The sequence below is a fragment of the Tachyglossus aculeatus genome, chromosome 20 (genome assembly GCF_015852505.1).
Source record: "Tachyglossus aculeatus isolate mTacAcu1 chromosome 20, mTacAcu1.pri, whole genome shotgun sequence".
Classification (NCBI taxonomy): domain Eukaryota; kingdom Metazoa; phylum Chordata; class Mammalia; order Monotremata; family Tachyglossidae; genus Tachyglossus; species Tachyglossus aculeatus.
In genome coordinates, this window is record NC_052085.1 from 25,692,210 (window position 1) to 25,710,502 (window position 18,293).

At 47.5% G+C, this 18,293-nt stretch overlaps 1 protein-coding gene across 1 annotated transcript in view; it reads left to right on the forward strand.

The window, feature by feature from the left end:
- MAML2 (mastermind like transcriptional coactivator 2) overlaps window positions 1–17,642 on the forward strand; it is a 280,883-nt gene extending 263,241 nt beyond the window's left edge. The window contains exons 7-9 of the mRNA XM_038761673.1: window positions 9,106–9,306; window positions 13,513–13,624; window positions 15,777–17,642. Of these exons, the coding sequence (XP_038617601.1) occupies window positions 9,106–9,306; window positions 13,513–13,624; window positions 15,777–16,777 (1,314 nt within the window). The 3' untranslated portion in view covers window positions 16,778–17,642. The remainder of the gene's footprint in view (window positions 1–9,105; window positions 9,307–13,512; window positions 13,625–15,776) is intronic.
- The last annotated feature ends 651 nt before the right edge of the window (window positions 17,643–18,293 follow it).

The following is an 18,293-nucleotide window of genomic DNA, read 5'->3' on the forward strand; positions in this document are numbered from 1 at the left end:
ATTACTTATTATTGTTATTCTTTCAAGTGCCTACTATGCGTCAAGCACGGTTCCAAGTGCTGGAATAGAGAAGCGGCGTGTTGTAGTGGATAGAGCACGGGCCTGGGAGTAAGAAGGTCATGGGTTCTAATCCGGCTCTGCCGTTTGTCTGCTGTGTGACCTTAGGCAAGTCACTTCACTTCTCTGTGCCTCAGTTACCTCATCTTAAAATGGGGATCGAGCCCCATGTACGACAGGGACTTTGTCCAACCTGATTTGCTTGTATCACCCCATCACTTACTACAGTGCCTGGCACACAGCAACTGCCTAACAAATACCACAACTATTATTGTTATTTTTTACCAGTTAATCGGGTCAGATGCCGTCCTTGTCACGCATTTATCTCTTCCTCATGCTCCCTCTTCCCCTTATTTTGCTGTGCTGCGTTCATTTTGAACAAGGAGAGATAGTGGGACTGGATGGACAAAAATCCCAATGGTGGAACTCAGAAATAATAATTGTAATGTTACTTAAGCAGTAACTATGTACCAAGCACTATGATAAGGGCTGGGGTAGTTACAGTAGAATCAGTTCAGATACAGACTCTGTCCCATGTAGGGCTCAAAGTCTAAGTAGAAGGGACAAGAGGAATCCCCATTTGAAAGGTGAGGAAACTGAGGGACAGAGAAGTGAAATGACTTGCCCAGGACCACACAACAGACAAATGGTGGAGCCGGGATTAGAATTCAGGTCTCCCTATTCTCAGTCCTATGCTCTTTCCACAGAGCCATGCGGATTCTCAAACAGTATTAATTCAGGAGGCAAAACTGCCTCCAAACTAAATTCTTCCTAAAATATGCACTACTGTAAAAAGGGAGGTTATAAAGCTGAAAAAAGTTAATGAACAAATCAGAGAGAGAAGAGTCAAGGGAGAAAGAAGACAATGCATTAAAAACAAACTCCCCAAAAGAATATGACCCATATCTCTCCCAAGACCTGGTCTTCATTCCCATAATTTTTAGCCGGGCTGAGATCAGCTAGGAGACACACGCACTCATTACCGGTTTTAGTTGGCTTGGTTTATTGGTGGGCAATTGTCAGATTCCTCTTTGGGTTTATTTTTGCTCTGATTATTAACAGCATCCCACGCTGGCTCTCTGGTGAATGGAATTTGTGGGTTATTTTGGAACAAGCCGCAGTGTAGAGAGCCTCAAGAATGTTATTAGCAAAGGAAAGTGCTTGAGGAATGGTTTCTCTGTTGCTTTGCTCCCTTGGATTCGTAGGTAAAGAGCTAAAGTGCACTCTCAAAGGGTTTTCATGTCAGGCATTCAGCTGTGTTATCTCTAGACTGTAAGCTCCTCTTTTTATGGTATTTGTTAAGCGCTTACTATGTGCAGGCACTGTACTAAGCGCTGGGGTACATACAAGGTACTCTGGTTGGACGCAGTCCCTGTCCCACATGGGGCTCACAGTCTTACTCCCCATTTTACAGATGAGGGAACTGAGGCGCAGAGAAGTGTAGTGACTTACCCAAGGTCACACAGCAGACAGGTGGCAGAGCCAGGGTTAGAACCCAGGTCCTTCTCTCAGGCCCGTGCTGTAACCAGGAACCATGTCTACCAACTCTGTTATATCGTACTATCCCAGAAGTCTAGTAAAGTGTTCTGCTCACGGTGAGCGCTCAGTAAATATTAGCGATTAGTTGATCTCTCACCCTCTCACCTCAGGACGTTTTGTACAGGCCATTCCTCCTCCTGCTCCTCCTCCTCCTCCTCCTCCTCTTGACACAGGCTCCTCTAAACCACTCTCTTCACCTTCAATAACCTGCACTCAGCCGATCACTAAACCCCAGAACTCACTCAAACTCCACGTCCATCTGCTCCAGACGACCACTCGATCTTTCTTGGGGAAAGACCTGGCCCTACCACCTGCCCCGACTTCCAGGAGCAATTCACCATCAAACCTCCCAGCACCCTTCTCCTCCATTCGTCTGGCACTAACCTCCACCTCCTGGGGATAATGGGGTCAGTCCTCCCGTGGTTCCCAAAAACGTTCTCTAAAGATCACTGCTTCTTCTGATTATTATATTAACTTCCCTGTGTTACAGCCAGCCTTCTGAGGGAGGTGATTGGAGGAGGGGAGAGAAGGTTAGAAAAAGCACTAACCAGGTTCCGTCCTCCTTCTCAAATAAGTTGGGCAATCCCTCTCTTTATTTATTCATTCATTCATTCATTCAATCAATTGCATTTATTAAGCGCTTACTGTGTGCTGAGCACTGTACTGAGCACTTGGGAGAGTACAGTACAACAATTAACAGACACATTCTCTGCCCACAATGAGTTTGCAGTCTAGAAGGGGGAGACTCACTTCAGATTCACCCTACATCTCTGCCCCTGACGTTCAGTCTAGAAGGGGGAGACTCACTTCAGATTCACCCCACATCTCTGCCCCTAGATGGCCTTGACCCTGACACTTTTTTTTTTAATAGTATGTGTTAACTGCCTACTATGTGCCAGGCACTGTACTAAGCACTGGAGGAGACACAAGCTAATCAGGGTGGACACAGTCCATGTCCCACATGGGGTACACAGTCCTAATCTTCAAAGCCCTTCTGAAATCACAGCTCCTCCAAGAGCCACCCCTATTAATTTCTCATCTCCCCACTTCATATCACCCCCGCCTGCTACTTCCACACTTTAGTGCCCCCTAAACATTTATATGTCCTTTTCCCTAGTAACTCATGTCCATATCATGTCCAGAGAAGCAGCATAACTCAGTGGAAAGAGCACGGGCTTTGGAGTCAGAGGTCATGGGTTCGAATTCCGGTTCTGCCAATTGTCAGCAGTGTGACTTTGGGCAAGTCACTTAACTTCTCTGTGCCTCAGTTCCCTCATCTGTAAAATGGGGATTAAGATTTTGAGCCCCCTGTGGGACAACCTGATCACTTTGTAACCTCCCCAGCACTTAGAACAGTGCTTTGCACATAGTAAGTGCTTAATAAATACGATTGATTATTATTATTATTATTATTATTATTATTATTATTATATCACCTTTTCCCTCCTAAGCCTCTCTGTTATTTATGTTCGTGCCTCTCACCCCTGCTAGGCTGTAAGCTCTGTGAGCACCAGGTCTAACTCTTCACAACTAGTACAGTGCTGTGCCCACAGTAGGTACTCAATAAATACTATTTATTGACTGCTGTGTTTTATTGGCTGTTGGGTGACTTTGGGTGAGTCACTCAACTTCTCTGATCCTCAGTTTCCTCATCTGCGAAAGGAGGGATTAAATACCTCTTCTCCATCCCCCTTAGACCATGAGCTCCATGTAGGGGAGGGACTGTGTCCAACCTGATTGTCCTGTACCTACCCCAGCACTTAGCACAGGGTTGGCACAGAGTGAGTACTTAAATACCATTATTTACCTCAAGAAGCAATGTGGTAAATGGTGCACGGGCCTGGGAATCAGGAGGGCCTGGCTTCAAATCCTGGCTCCGCCACTTGTCTGTTGTGAGAACTTGGACAAGTCACCTAACTTCTCTGTCCCTCAGTCACCCTATCTGTAAATTGGGAATTGAAATTGTGAGTCCCATGTTGTACGTGGATTGTGTCTGACCTGCTTAGCTTGCATCTACCCCAGTACTTAGTACAATGTCTGGCGTATAGTAAGTGCTTCACAACTGCCATAAATGATGATAATAATTATTATTTATGGTATGTTATTATTATTATACTGTTGTTATTATTATTATTATCTAAGTTTTGGAGGTGGGTGGATTTTGATAACTGATCTTTTGTGGAATCAATCCTGCAACCTTAACCCAGACTGTAGCTTGGCCAGCCCAGCCTGTAGAGAATCCTACAATAATAATATAATAATAATAATGGCATTTATTAAGCACTTACTATGTGCAAAGCACTGTTCTAAGCCCTGGGGAGGTTACAAGGTGATCAGGTTGTCCCACGGGGTGTTCACAGTCTTAATCCCTATTTTACAGATGAGGGAACTGGGGCACAGAGAAGTGAAGTGACTTGCCCAAAGTCAAACAGCTGACAAGTGGCGGAGCTGGGATTTGAACAGTCGAGACAATTAGTTCATCGTGTCTAGAAATAGGTGGCATCATTGGTAACCAGTGCAGGAGGCAAATATTTAAGAGGAACAGTTAAGCCAGTTTATCGAGGCCGGGGGCTGGGGGGATGGCAGAGAGAGAAAGAAAAAGAGAAGCGAAGCACAAAAACCCAGACGGCCAAAAACAGACAGCCACAGATACCGAGAGTAATAAACTGAGAACGAGAGGGAGAGACAAGGAGAGAAAGAAAGATTGATTGAATAGCAAACCCGTTTGTGAGATCTACTGTACAAACTTGCCCAGCTGGGTATTTTATCTTGAATTTAATATTGCAAGCTGCAGATGCTAGGTTCTGGAAGCCAAGAAAAAGAAAGGGAAACTCACTCGGTGCCAAGATATTCTCATGGATGTCAAGTCGCTTACATGACTTCATTTTCTTGAAAAATTGTAATAAATTCCCCCCTTCAGAAGAAAAAAAAATTGAAGAAAGAGAAACAGAGAGTCATTTTGCCCAGGGTCCCTTAACAGAGCAGATTGGGTTTGAAAGACGAGAACAATATCTGGTGATCGTCTCTGACTGTTTTCAGTCAGTCACAGTGCCACCATAGAGTCCTCTGAATATTTGTGCTTGCCGGAAAACGGGCTGAATTCAGAGAGACTCTGGCTATTCTAACATACTTCAAAAGGACCTCGTTTCTTTCTTTTTTTTTTTTTTTTCATCTGGGACACTGAATGAGACCCAACTCTTACTATCTTGGAGGGGAATCAACCCAGCCTGGCAAAGCCCTTGCATTGCATTAAAAGGGAACCAAGTGGTGGGCCTCGCATTTTAATTAGATTAACATCTTTTTCAAAGATCTCTCACATCGCCTCCCCTGATTTACAGAAGGGCTTCTTTCAAAATGGGGTGGGACTAGGCCCCAAACTCTGGGATTTGTTAACGGGATTTACATGATTATCTCCCTTATACACACTGCTTCTTTGACTAGAAATCCCAAGACTTTCCTTCTTCCCTGATGACATTTTTTTTTTCAGAAACTTCTAGTGGGCTCGCGGGACTGCTAAATTTTTTTTTTCCATTGGGTAAATGTTACTACCTCCACCCCCATAAAGATTGCACTGTAAATTTGGAGTCCAGTTGAGTTGAACTTAGGAGACTCAAACGTGACAACATAACAAGAGGCAACAACCTTTTGGTGCATACAAAGTGGCCAAGACTGCATTAGCTTTTTCAACCACACATCACCATCACTGGTGTCTTCTTTGAATGTAAGACGAGTCTCCCTCTCCTTCCTCTTTTCCTCTCCTTCACCCTCTCTCTCTTCCTCTCCGTCTCCTCCTTCCTTTCTCTTTTTCTCTCCCTCTCCTTCTCTCTCTTCCTCTCCCTCTCCTTCTTTGTCTCCCTCTCTCTCGATGTCTCTTCTCTCCCTTTCCTCTCTGCTTCTCTTTCCCTGTCCTCCCTCTGTCCCTTTCCCTCTCCCTCTTCTTCTTCTCTCTTTCCCTTTCCCCCATGTATGGGTCCGGGAATCAAAGGCCCTGGATTCTCATCCCACATCTGCCACTTACCAGCCGGGAGATTTTGGTCGTGTGTCTCAGTTTCCTCATCTGCTAAATGGTGATTCTCCATTCACCTGTTCTCCCTCCAGTTTTCTCTCTGAGCTTCATATGGGACCTGACTACCCCCTGCGTTAAGTACAGTGTTTAGTATATGTATTTGTATGCTTAACAAATACCACAATTCTTAAGAGGAAGATAGTTTTCAGGCACGAGGTTAAAGAAGAGTGGCTTTCTTTTGTGTAAAATTGGAGGCACTGTGTCAAACACTTAGGGAAGATTCAAGAAAGTCTGGATCAGACACAATCCCTGTCCCAAAGAGGACTCACAGTTTAAGAGGAAGGAAAATGTGTAGCTCATCTCTATTTAATGAGGAAACCATATCACAGAGAAGTTAAGCCATTTACCTAAGGTCACACAGCAGGCAAGTGGAAGAACTGGGCCGAGGACTTGGGTTTGGCAAGTTGACACACTTCCATCTGTCGGGCTGAGGGGTGTATCGCCCTGACCAGATGCTTCATGAGCTACAGAGGGCAAAGGAAGGCCCATATGACTTCAATTAATGCCGGCTGAATGTGGGCAGAGTTTAGGCAAGATGGAAGTTCACTAAGAAGATCCAAGCCAATTCGTGCTAACAGAGTTTTCCTTTCAAAACATTTTATGTGCAGAAGTTTGCACAACATGCTGGCAAGGCCTGCAGGGCTGAGGAAGGAGGTGTTTTGTGTTTTACAACTAACGTAAGGACAGAAAAATGCAGCTGCCACTAAATCCGAATTCTTTCCTGTATTGCTGGAATGTGCCGAGTGCAGGGAATTAGGTGAAGCAAGGGCAAAAGCCCGTAAAATTTGCTGGGGTGGCTGAGCTTTGCTTTGGAAAGACGCCCGTGTAATGCCACTTAAAAACGCTCTCCCTTTATTGCATCGTTGATCCCAGTCCCATCTGTGTCCGGATGATTCCGACTGTGACGTCTGCTCCTTCTCCCACCCTCCTTTCCCCTCTGCCAGACTGAGGGAAAGAGGGGCCCCAGATGTTGGCAGGGTTTTTCAATCAATCCATCAGGTATTTATTGAGCACTTACTGCATATAGAGCACTGTGCTAAGCACTTAGGAGAGTACGGTTGGAGGAAATGACACACAGTTAGGTGAAAGATGGAGCTTTGTAAACCTCATGGAAGTTAGATGCTACCAGCTCAGAGAACCTGTGCAAGGCTCCTGCCCATACAGCACTTTTTCTTACTTATTTTTTGTTTATGGTATTTGTTAAGGGTTTATAGTGTGCCAGGCCCTGTACAAAGTGCTAGGGTAGATACAAACTATCAGGCTAGGCCCAATCCCCGTCCCACTTGGGGCTCACAGTCTTAATCCCCATTTTCCATTTGAGGTAGCTGAGGCCCAGAGAAGTGAAGTGACTTGCCCAAGGTCACACAGCAGACAAGTGGCGGAGCTGGGATTAGAACCCAGATTTTTCTGACTCAGGCCCGTGCTGTATCCACTGAGCCACGCTGCTTCTCCGTCCTTTCTCCTTTTCCTCCTCCCTCTTTCCTTCCCTCTTTTTTCTCCCTCCTCCTTCCCTCCCCATTCATTTCTTCCTTCCTCCCTCCTCCTCTCTTCCCTTCTTTCCTCCTCCCTCCCTGTCCACTCCTTCCCCCTTTCCTCCATTCTTCCACCTTCCTTCCATCTCCCTTCTGTCTTTCCTCCTTCCCTCCCTCCTTTCCACCAGAGTTAAACCTGACAGCCTTCTGGACATCACAGTCCTCATCTTTCCACCTGAGGAGACTTTGGCAACCTGTCTGGCCAGTTCCACATGTTGTCAGATCAATTTCTATTGAGAATCTTCATTGCTTCCACCACCATCCAAGGGCTGAAAATACCTCCTTTGCAAGATTTGCAGTCCTTATCAGATTTGATAGAAAGAGCCCAAGTTTCAGACTGGATCTCCGTTGTCTGTCTAGGTAGCCCAGGCTGCTAAGACTGTGTGAATCATGGGACTGTGTCCAAGCTAATTAACTTGCACCTATCCCAGCGATTAGAACAGTGTTTGATGCATACTAAGCACTTAACAAATATCATAAAAAGGAGTCATTACACTGCATGTCATTTCCATAGTGAGGCCTTTTCTTCAGGGCTTCTGCCCAGCTAAAGCCTTGCTCTTAAATGGGACATTTCATCCTAAGTATCCTAGCATATTCATTCATTCATTCAATCGTATTTATTGAGCACTTACTGTGTGCAGAGCACTTTACTAGGCACTTGGGAAGTACAAGTTGGCAACATAGAGAGACGGTCCCTACCCAACAGTGGGTTACAGACCCTGAAAATCCTGCAGTCTGCCCACAACTGTTTAGTGAATGCCTACTTGCTGCAGAGTGCTATTCTAATCATAATAATAATAATAATAATAATAACAATAATAAGGGCATTTGTTAAGCACTTACTATGTGCAAAGCATTGTTCTAAGCTCTGAGGGGGATACAAGGTGATCAGGTTGTCCACGTGGGGCTCACAGCCTTCATCCCCATTTTACAGATGAGGTAACTGAAGCTCAGAGAAGTTAAGTGACTTGCCCAAAGTCACACAGCTGACAAGTGGCAGAGCTGAGATTAGAACCCATGACCTCTGACTCCAAAGCCCGTGCTCTTTCCACTGAGCCACGCTGCTTCTCTAATGATATTATGATTTAGATATATACATCTAATTATGATATTTGTTTAGGGTTTACTATGTGCCCAGCACTCTGCTGAACACTGGAGTAGATACAAGATAATCAGGTTGGATAGCGTCCCTATCCCACATGGCCCTCAAGATCTGAAAAGGCAGGGAATGTGTCTACCAACTCTGTTGTACTGTAATCTCCGAAACCCTCAGTGCAGTGCTTTGCACAAAATAAATACTCAACTAAGTAACTAGGACTCGACTAAGTAACTAGCACTGATTGATGAAAGGGAGGTATTTTATTGCCCTTTTTCAGATGAGGAAAATGTCACACAGCAGACTAGTAGCAGGACTGAGATTATAGTCAGCGAAAAGTGTCCACTGATTCTGTTATACTCGCCCAAGCGCTTAGTACAGTGCTCTGCATATAGTAAGCGCTCAGTAAATAACTTTGATGGATTGTTAGATAGTACAGTGCCCTACACATAGTAAGTGCTCAATAAATACCATTGACTGAGTGAGTGATTAGAATCTGGGTCCCCTGATCCAGAGCCCATGAGATTTCCAGTAGGCCAAGTTGCTCCCGCTATATTGGAATTACAAACTATCTGGTCATTAGCACCATTTGGGTGAGTGTAGCACTTTGTGATGAGTATATAAATCATTCTCCCTCAGTTCAGAAGCAGTTCCCTGGCCTGTGCTAAGTCAATAGGCTCCATCTTTAATGTGCTCAAAAAAGTCCAGATCCTCAACTTGTGATCGGCGCTTTATTTATTTTTTTCTCTTAATTCCCCCAATTTGTGTGTGTGTGTGTGTATGTGTTTTCAACTATTCTCCTTCCTCCCCTTTAGGATCAGCACTCTGTGGTCAGCCAGAGCTCGGGCCCGAGTTCGAGTCCCAGTTCCTGCTCAAATCCAAACACTGGAAGTGGCTTCATGAACTCCCAGCAATCGATGTTGAACCAGCAATTGATGGAAAAGAAACAGGCCCTGCAGAGACAGATGATGGAGCAGAAGCAGCTTCTCCTCCAACAGCAGATGCTGGCGGACACGGTAATCCTGCTTTTTAACTTCTCCTTCCCAGAGAGCAGCAAGTTAAATCAGTAGAATGCTCTCTGTTCCTTTTGGTTTTCTACCTGGAAACGTGAAGTGTAAAATCTGTAATTTGTTTATTTATCAATCAATCAATCACTCATATTTATTGAGCGCTTACAGACATTTATATCAATGTCTGTCTGCCCCTCTAGACTGTAAGCTCTCTACAGGCTGGGAATGTGTCTGTTTATTATGTTGTACTCTCCCAAGCGCTTTGTACAGCACTCTGCACACAGTAAGCATTCAGTAAATATGATTGACTGACTGAGTGGCTGCAGGAGAGTGAGGTGCACATTGATTGTCTGCTATCCTGTGAGCTCTTTGTGGGCAGGCTCATTCTTTGTGCCGGACTTCACTTCTTCTCTAAGTCCCCTGTGAGTGAATATGCATGCAATTATACAGAGCGACTGTGTTTAAATCAGGGGATGAAATGGAGGCTGTGTAATGGATCCTATTTATTACCAAAAAGGAACCCTGCTGCCTTTAATAGGGAACCCAAGGAATAGCTAATTGCACACGTGAGAAGGGAGTGGGGAATATTTTCAGAAGTCCCAGACTCATTGTGGAAATTAAGGCAGCCCAGGCCCTGCTTTAAGTCAAAGCCAGAGCTGAGCTGAGGACTGCTAACATTTGCCTTAAAGAACAAACTTAAGCTGTTCCTCAAACGTTTAGGGTACAGGCTCAACGGAAGGGGGTTTCGCCAACTGCTTTTTCCCTCGGTTTTTAAACCTGGGTTTAAAGCAACTTAATCCGTATGTTTCCAATTCATTTACCCTTAGCTCTTCCAAATTGCATTTTTGAGAACCATTTGATGTCCAAGAAGCCTGTGAGTCTTTGAGGGTTTTTTTTTTCCCTGTAGAAATAAGGAGGCGTGTTTGGCGGTGGCTTGTTCGTTGTGTTTTGTTCTCCCAACTAATTCCACTCTCTGAAGGTTGGAAGCCAGGTTTGAAAACCCAGAACCACCAAAACCCAGACTCTCCCACCCGTCTTCTGACCACTCTCCCTCTTCCTCAGCTGCCCACCGCTCTCATGGGGCTTCTGTTTTGTTCATCTTCCATGAGAACAAGGGTCACACACCTTGTTTTTACTGGCAAATTATTTTCAGGACGGAAATGCCTGTTCCCTCCTGGCATCAGAGAGACATTTGTCACACTGTTAGAGGCACATACAAGGAATCACCACCATGCAGAGGGGAGGAGAGATGGTGGTGGTGGTATGTGTGTGAGAGAGAGAGAGAGTGTGTGTGTGTGTGTATGTGTGTGTGTGTATGTGTGTGTGTGTGTGTCTTTAGGCATGGGTGCCCTCACACATAGGTGGTAGTGGTCGACAATAACAATCAAGGAATTTGTTAAATTCTTAGTACGTGAGCCTGTTATTGGGTAGGGACCGTCTCTATATGTTGCCAACTTGTAGTTCCCAAGCGCTTGGTACAGTGATCTGCACACAGTATGATTGAATGAATAAATGAATAAATTATCTAGACTGTAAGCTCTTTATGAGCAGGGAACATGTCCACTATTTCCGTCGCATTGTACTCTTCCCAAGTGCTTAGTACAGTGATCTGCACCCAATAAGCACTCAATAAATACCATTAATTGATCAGTAACGTGATCAAACAGAGTATCTATCTCACATGGGGCTCAAAGTCTAAGGGGGAGAGAGAACAGGCATTTGATCCCTGTTTTACAGATTAGGAAACTGCGGCGCAAAGCTATTAAGCGACTGGACTCAGGGTCCCCCCAGCAAGGGGGGGAGCCAGGGGGACCAGGATTAGGACCAAGGTCTCCTGACCACCAGGCCCAGGTTACTATCCCTGGACCACACGGCTTCTATCCACTAGGTCACCCCCCATTTCGGACACCCCTCCCCACCAAACTCTTAACTTCAGGGGCTACCGGGCCAAAAGGGCAGGTATACAGGGCCATGGACAAGGTGCTCCTGGAAGAAGGGAGCAGTCAGGAAGAAGCATCCTGGGTCTGGGACTCAGAAGGACCCTAGTTCTAATCCCACCTCTACCGCTTGTCAACTGTGGGACCCTGGGCAAGTCACTTAACTTCTCTGTGCCTCAGTTCCCTCTTCTGTAAAATGGGGATTAAGACTGTGAGCCCCACATGGGACATGGACTGTGTCCAACCCGATTCGCTTGTATCTTGGGCACAGTGGATGGAGCGCAGGCCTCGGAGTCAGAAAGTCATGGGCTCTAATCCCAGCTCTGCCACTTGTCAGCTGTGTGACTTTGGGCAAGTCACTTAACTTCTCTGGGCCTCAGTTACCTCATCTGTAAAATGGGGATTGAGACTGTGAGTCCCATAGGGGACAGGGGCTGTTTCCAACTCAGTTTGCTTGTTTCCACTCCGGTGCTTAGTTCAGTGTCTGGCACACAGTAAGCATCTAACAATCCCCTATAAATGGGGGTTGAGACTGTGAGTCCCATAGGGGACAGGGGCTGTTTCCAACTCAGTTTGCTTCCATCCACCCCAGTGCTTAGTTCAGTGCCTGGCACATAGTAAGCACTTAACAAATACCACAATTATTATCGGTCATTATTATCTTCCCCGGTGTTTAGTGGGGTACACGGTAAGCACTTAACAAATGCCATAAAAAATAGAGAAGGAGAAAACCAAGGACTCGCAGCCAGCAAGCACAGTCACATTTAGACCCGGATCGTCCATCCTCTTGGTGGAAATGAAACTGCTCTGGAGTAACTTAAAAAAGTCCCCAGAGGCTCACTGGGAGATGTGGCCCCACTCTCTTCCTCCTCTATGACGCCCAGGACGAGGAGGATGCAGAAAGAAGAAGTCAGCAAGAAAGAGAGTGGTAGGAAGGGCAGGTAAGGGCGATAAGGGATAGAGTAGAGTAGTAGCCCAGTCGCAATTGGAGGTCACGTCTCATTCGCCCAGACTCTTGCACTGGCCGTCCAGGTTGCATTCTTTAGCTAGATAATCAATCGGTCAATCAATCATCTTTATTGAGCTCTTACTGTGTGCAGAGCACTGTACTAAGCGCTTGGGGAGAGTAGAGTATAACAGAGTCGGTAGACATGCTCCATGCCCACAGGTACCTTACAGTCTGAACTGCAGCAGGAAAAAAAAAGTCACATGCTTTACTTTTGGAGCCTCTGCGGTCTGCCTGAATCCACTCAATCAATTCACGGTAGTGTTTCTTAAGCAGAACATTGTATTTAAATGTTCTTTGGATTGTCCAAATGGGGCAGTGAATGCTTCTAAACTCATAACCTCGCAGCTGCGCCACTTGCCTGCTGTGTCACCCTGGGCAGTGGATAGAGCACAAGCTTGGGAGTCGAAAGGCACCTGGGTTCTAATCCCAGCTCCACCACTTGCCTGCTATATGACCTTGGGCAAGTCACTTCACTTCTCTGGGCCTCAGTTCCCTCATCTGTAAAATGGGGATGGAAACTGTAAGCCCCACTTGGGACAGGGACTGTGTCCAACCCAATTTTCTTGTCTCCACCCCAGCGCTGGGTTCAGTGCCTAGCACATAGAAAGTGCTTAACAAATACCACAATTATTACTATAATTATTAATTTTTCTGTGCCTCAGTTTCCCCATCTGTAAAATGGGAGTTCCATCCCTATTCTCCCTCCTACTTAGACTGTTAGCCCCATGTGGGATAGTGACTGTGTCTGGCATGATTATCTTGTATCTACCCCAGCACTCAGAGCAGTGCTTGACACATACTAAGTTCTTACCTAATACCACAGTTTGTTTTATTATTATCATTATTATTATCCTCTAGACTGTAAGATCGTTGTGATCAGGGAATATGTGTGTTATATTGATATACTGTACTCTCCCAAGTGCTTAGTACAGGGCTCTGCACACAGTAAGTGCTCAACAAATCCAGTTGCCTGACTCATCATCCCAATGCTTTGCACATAGAAAAGCATAATAAATGTCACGATAATAATCTGATAATTTTGCATCTACCCTTGTGTGTAGCATCGTAGGTGTCAAAGATCATGTCTACCAACTGTAGCGTGCCCTCCTCTGCACTTGATACTGAGCTCTGCACACAGAAAACGCTCTGCAAATATCACTGATGGATTGACTGATATAGTAAATGCTTAATAAACACCCTCACTATTAGGAGAGTTCACCTAATCTGCAGATAAATTTATTTCTGGCTGCCTTTTGTTTTTTCTAGGAGAAAATCACTCCTGCAGATCAATTAAACAGACATTTGACTCGTCCACCCCCAGATTACAAAGACCAAAGAAGGAACTTGGTCAACATGCAGCCAACAAGCCAGTATTCCGGTAAGTACTCGAATCTGGGGAAAGTACCCCCCGCCAGACAAAGAATGAAAACCTGTATTACTCATTCAATCGTATTTCATTTGATCGTGTTTATATAGCGTGCCGACTTACCTGCCTCGCCTCTGAGTTGCTTTTCATTTTCCTCCCGGATTTTGGACTCAGCCGTGCGAGTAGACATGGGCAGGCTCCTTCCCATCTTTCCAGGTGAAGACACTGAGGAGCGAGACATGAAATGACTTGCCTGAAGTCGCCCAGAAGTCCCTAGGCGGAGTCGGGATCCAAATCAAGGTTTCCGACTCCCAAGCCTGAACTGTTTCTACTAGAGCCTGCTGCTTCTTATCCCCGTCCTTGCCCGAGTCCATCCTACTTCCCTTCCAACAGCATCACCCAGGCACCCTTAAGCAGTGGGTACTCGCCCCAACCCCTCACAAACTGTTTTCCGTATATAGCTTTATATTCAATTACCCCGCTACTAGAATGTGATTATCATTATTATTTTTTTTAATGGATTTGTTAAGCGCTTACTGTGTACCAGGCACAGGTAGATTGCTTAAGGGCGGGATTGTGTCTTCTGTAAACAGTGCCCTACCCACCCAAGAGTGTAGTTTAGAATACAGATTAAGCCCTTGGTAAATACAATTGATGGATGGATTGATTGATTGATTCCCCCACCTCACTTGCTTGGGTACATTGAAAGGGAGGAAGAGACCAGTGCTTGAGAAGCAACTTGGCCTAGTGGGGAGAGCCCGGGCTTGGGAGTCAGAAGGACCTGGGTTCTAATCGCAATTCCACCACTTGTCTGCTGTGTGACCTTGGGCAAGTCACTTCACTTCTCTGGGTCTCAGATACCTCGTCTGGAAAATGAGGTTGGAGGCTGTGATCCCCACATGGGCACGGATTGGGTCCAACCCGATGATCTTGTATCTACCCCAGCGCTTAGTAGAGTGCCAGGCGCAGAGTTAAGCGCTGAAAAAATACCATTAAATAAACGAAAAATAAAAGGAATAAGAGGGTGAGCCCAATTCAGTAACTTCAGAGAAAGGAGAAGAACAAAAGCCTACTCAAAAGCAGCTATCAAATTAGCTCCTCCTCTAGACTGCAGTAGCTCTGTTATATTGCAGTCTCCCAAGCATTTAGTACAGTGCTTTCACACAGTAAGCACTCAGTAGATATGATTGATTGATTGATTTCTTGTTTGCTTTATCCTCGTGGAGTGTAAGTTCCTGTCCAAGAGAGGGAGAGATGTTTGTTAGTCCAGATGGAACAGACCACTTGCCTGAATTTACCTATGGTGAAGCCCAGTTCTCTCCAATAGGCCATGTATTTTTTCTGTCAAGGATTGTCGTAAACTACAATGTCATCAGTGTTATCGCCACCGTGGAGAAAGGACACGGTTTGAGAGTCAGGAGATCTGGGTTCTATTTCAGCTCTGCCCCTGGACTGCTGTGTGATGCTGGGGAAGTCGCTTCACCTCTCTGGGCCTCACTTATCCCAACTTTGAGATGAAGAGGATAATACCTGCCTCTTCCTATCTCACAGGGAGGTGGTGAGAGTAAACCAAGGGATTGCTGTAGAGGCTCTTGGGGAAACAAAGAGTGCTCTTCGGAAAGAATGCATTGTTATTAACCTAAGCAGGACCACTGTTGGGGCATCCAGTGGTCCGATCCATTCCAGAATCCTTTCTCCGCCAGTGACGTTTGAAGGATGTCAGTAGGGTCAATGTGAAAGTCTCTTCCTCGGCCTCTGTCTTCTTTTTGCCCTCTTTCGATTCAACGGAGAAGCAGCGTGGCTCAACGGAAAGAGCCCGGGTTTTGGAGTCAGAGGTCATGGGTTCAAATCCTGGCTCTGCCAACTGTCAGCTGTGTGACTTTGGGCAAGTCACTTAACTTCTCTGGGCCTCAGTTACCTCATCTGTAAAATGGGGATTGAGACTGTGAGCCCCCCGTGGGACAACCTGATCACCTTGTAACCTCCCCAGCGCTTAGAACAGTGCTTTGCACATAGTAAGCGCTTAATAAATGCCATTAAAAAAAACCCCCTCAAAAAGGCAGGAATTCACAGAAGCGATGTGGTGCTGGAAAGGAGACACCTACCCCACTGACACACGTATACGCTGACCCAGCTCTCTCTCTCTCTCTCCTTCTCTCCTTAGGGGCTTCAGCAACTGTGAGCTTGAACTCCAACCAGACCCTGTCCAACCCAGTGTCCACCCACAGCATTCTAACCCCCAACCCCAGCCTTCTGTCCACTTCGCACGGAACCAGAATGCCTTCTTTACCCGCCGTTCGGAACATCGGAGTGTACGGCGGTCTGCCTTGCAGTCAACCCAGCGCGTACCAAATGGCCCAGCACAGGAACCCCAGCCCACTGATAGGGCAGACCAATGCCATGATGCCCCGGGCCCCCGCCCTGGGGCCCAGCAGCGGCAGCAGCCCCAGCAGCGGCGTGGCGGCCTTTGGGGCCGGATCGGCGGTCGGTTCCCAGCAAGCGAGGCCTAACGTAAACCACGGGGCGACCAACGTCCCGGCACCCAGGCCAGCCAACGTGCTGCTTGCTTCTGGCTCTCCGGCCCAGAACTGGGCCCCTCCGGAGGGGGCCGCGAAGCCGCCGGAGGCCCTGAAGCCGACGGGCATTCGCTTTCCCCCCAACCCCCCTGCCGCCTATGCCCCCAACCTGTCTCTGCAGCGGGCCATCGGCAACCAGCATTTTAGCCAGCAGGCCGTGCCCGCCCCGAGCCAGTTAACGCCTGCGGCCCAGATGAAACCCCTCAGCCCCATGACCCAGACGTTGAACGGACAGGCCATTGGCCCGCTCAGGGGGCTCGGCCTCCGGCCCAGCCAGCTGCGAGGACCGACCGTCACCAACCTGACGCCCTCGGGGACGGCCTTGAATCCGACAGGCGCGGGCCTGACGCCGGCCCCATCCCTACCGTCCGGGGCTTTCCCTTCTTCGAACCAAAGCTCCCGGGCTTTTCAGGGCGCCGACCACAGCGGCGACCTGGCCTTTGACTTTCTCAACCAGCAAGCTGACACCATGGGACCCGCACTGAACAGCGATTCGGACTTCATCGATTCCCTGTTGAAAACCGAGCCCGGCAACGACGACTGGATGAAGGACATCAACCTCGATGAGATCTTGGGGAGCAGCTCTTAAAGGAGGACATGGGACCCTCGTGCCCACCACCCCCCGGCCCCCAGCCCCAACGCCGAGGCAGAGTCTTCCGATGACTCTGAGGAAGCCCAACTGTTGGCTTTTCCATTTTCCTTTCACTGCTCGGGCCGTGGGAGATTCTGGGGTGTGAATCTAGGTGTGCGTGAGTGTCCGCTCTAGCAGAAACTTTGGTCCGAAAGCGGGGTAGGGACATTAAATCAGAAGAAAGTAGAATCTGGGGTAGTCTTGATATGATCTAAAGTGAGGCCTGGGAGAGCCAGCGTATTCAAGTGGTCCTGGAGAAAAACCAGACCCCAAACCCTTTTTTCCCCTTCCCAAAGCAGAAACCGGCAGAATCGGCTTCTCTGCTTAACGACCTAAAGGTAGTGGCTCCCTTGACCACGGCCCTACTCTTACTCTGACCCGAAGACTTCTGGTTGCCATGTCACCGCCTCTCCCTCTCTGCTATTTCCGACATCCCTGAAGCTCCCTCGAAGGGCATCCGGGTCCCTATGGAGCTGTCGGAAAGCACCCTCTATCAGGGAGTGTCGGGAGTGAGACGAACGGTTTTCTTTCCCCCGCCCCCTCGCCCCTCTGGGCCGTAGTCTGGAGCTCTTTGGGCATGCAAGCAAACGGTGCTGTTCTAATCCTTGCAGAGGAGTCTGGGACACCTCTGGGGAGAGCCACCACTTGGGATTGAAAAAGCGATTTCTTCCACCCGTTCCAGGTTTTTGAACAGAACCAGCCCCGGCCTAAACCTTTCTCAAACACTGGAAATGCCTGTGGGCATTAGAATTCACTGTTCTCTTTGAATCACTCTCAAGTCTCCAGCTGGGCAGAGTCAGAAAGGGGGTTTATTTGGCTGAGAGTGCCAGTAGTGGTTGGGGGGGGTGGGAGGGGAGGGGTGGTAGCTAGGGCAGGCGAAGGGGTGACTAGAACGATGCTTTTTGTGGAAGCACCTCCTGCTGGTCAATTCCAAAGATGATGGTCACACCTTTTGTTTTGTTTTGTTTTGTTTTGTTGTCGCTGGGAGCCATCCCTCTTCCCGGGGCTGAGCTGAGGCAGGCTTCCCTTCATGATTTCTGAGAGTAAAGGAAATCTGGGGCCAATCGCCAGGGCGTACGTGAGATGAGACATCCTAAGTGCCCAAACTTAGCACGTGGATCTTCCCAGGCCTAAAGAGGCTGGGTGAGAGGTACCAAGATCCAGGGGTGCTCGTGATCCTTGGCGGGGAAGCCACAGCCGGAATGAAACCAAGCCGCCTCTTGTCTGGCATTCGCTCTGTGGCCAAGGCCGATCAGAATTTGCATTTCGACGAGGCCCCGTGTTTGAACAAATCCATGACTTTGTCCGCTTGGCATAAAACCCATCACTCGGGCAGGACAGGACGCCTGCCTGCCCCAAATGACTCACCCTTTGTTCACATTTGGCTTTTAGGGTCCAGGTGTCAGTCTCTGGCCCGCATCCTGCCTCACCACATCGACACGTGCCTCGCTCGATTCATCTACAGAGTGGGAAT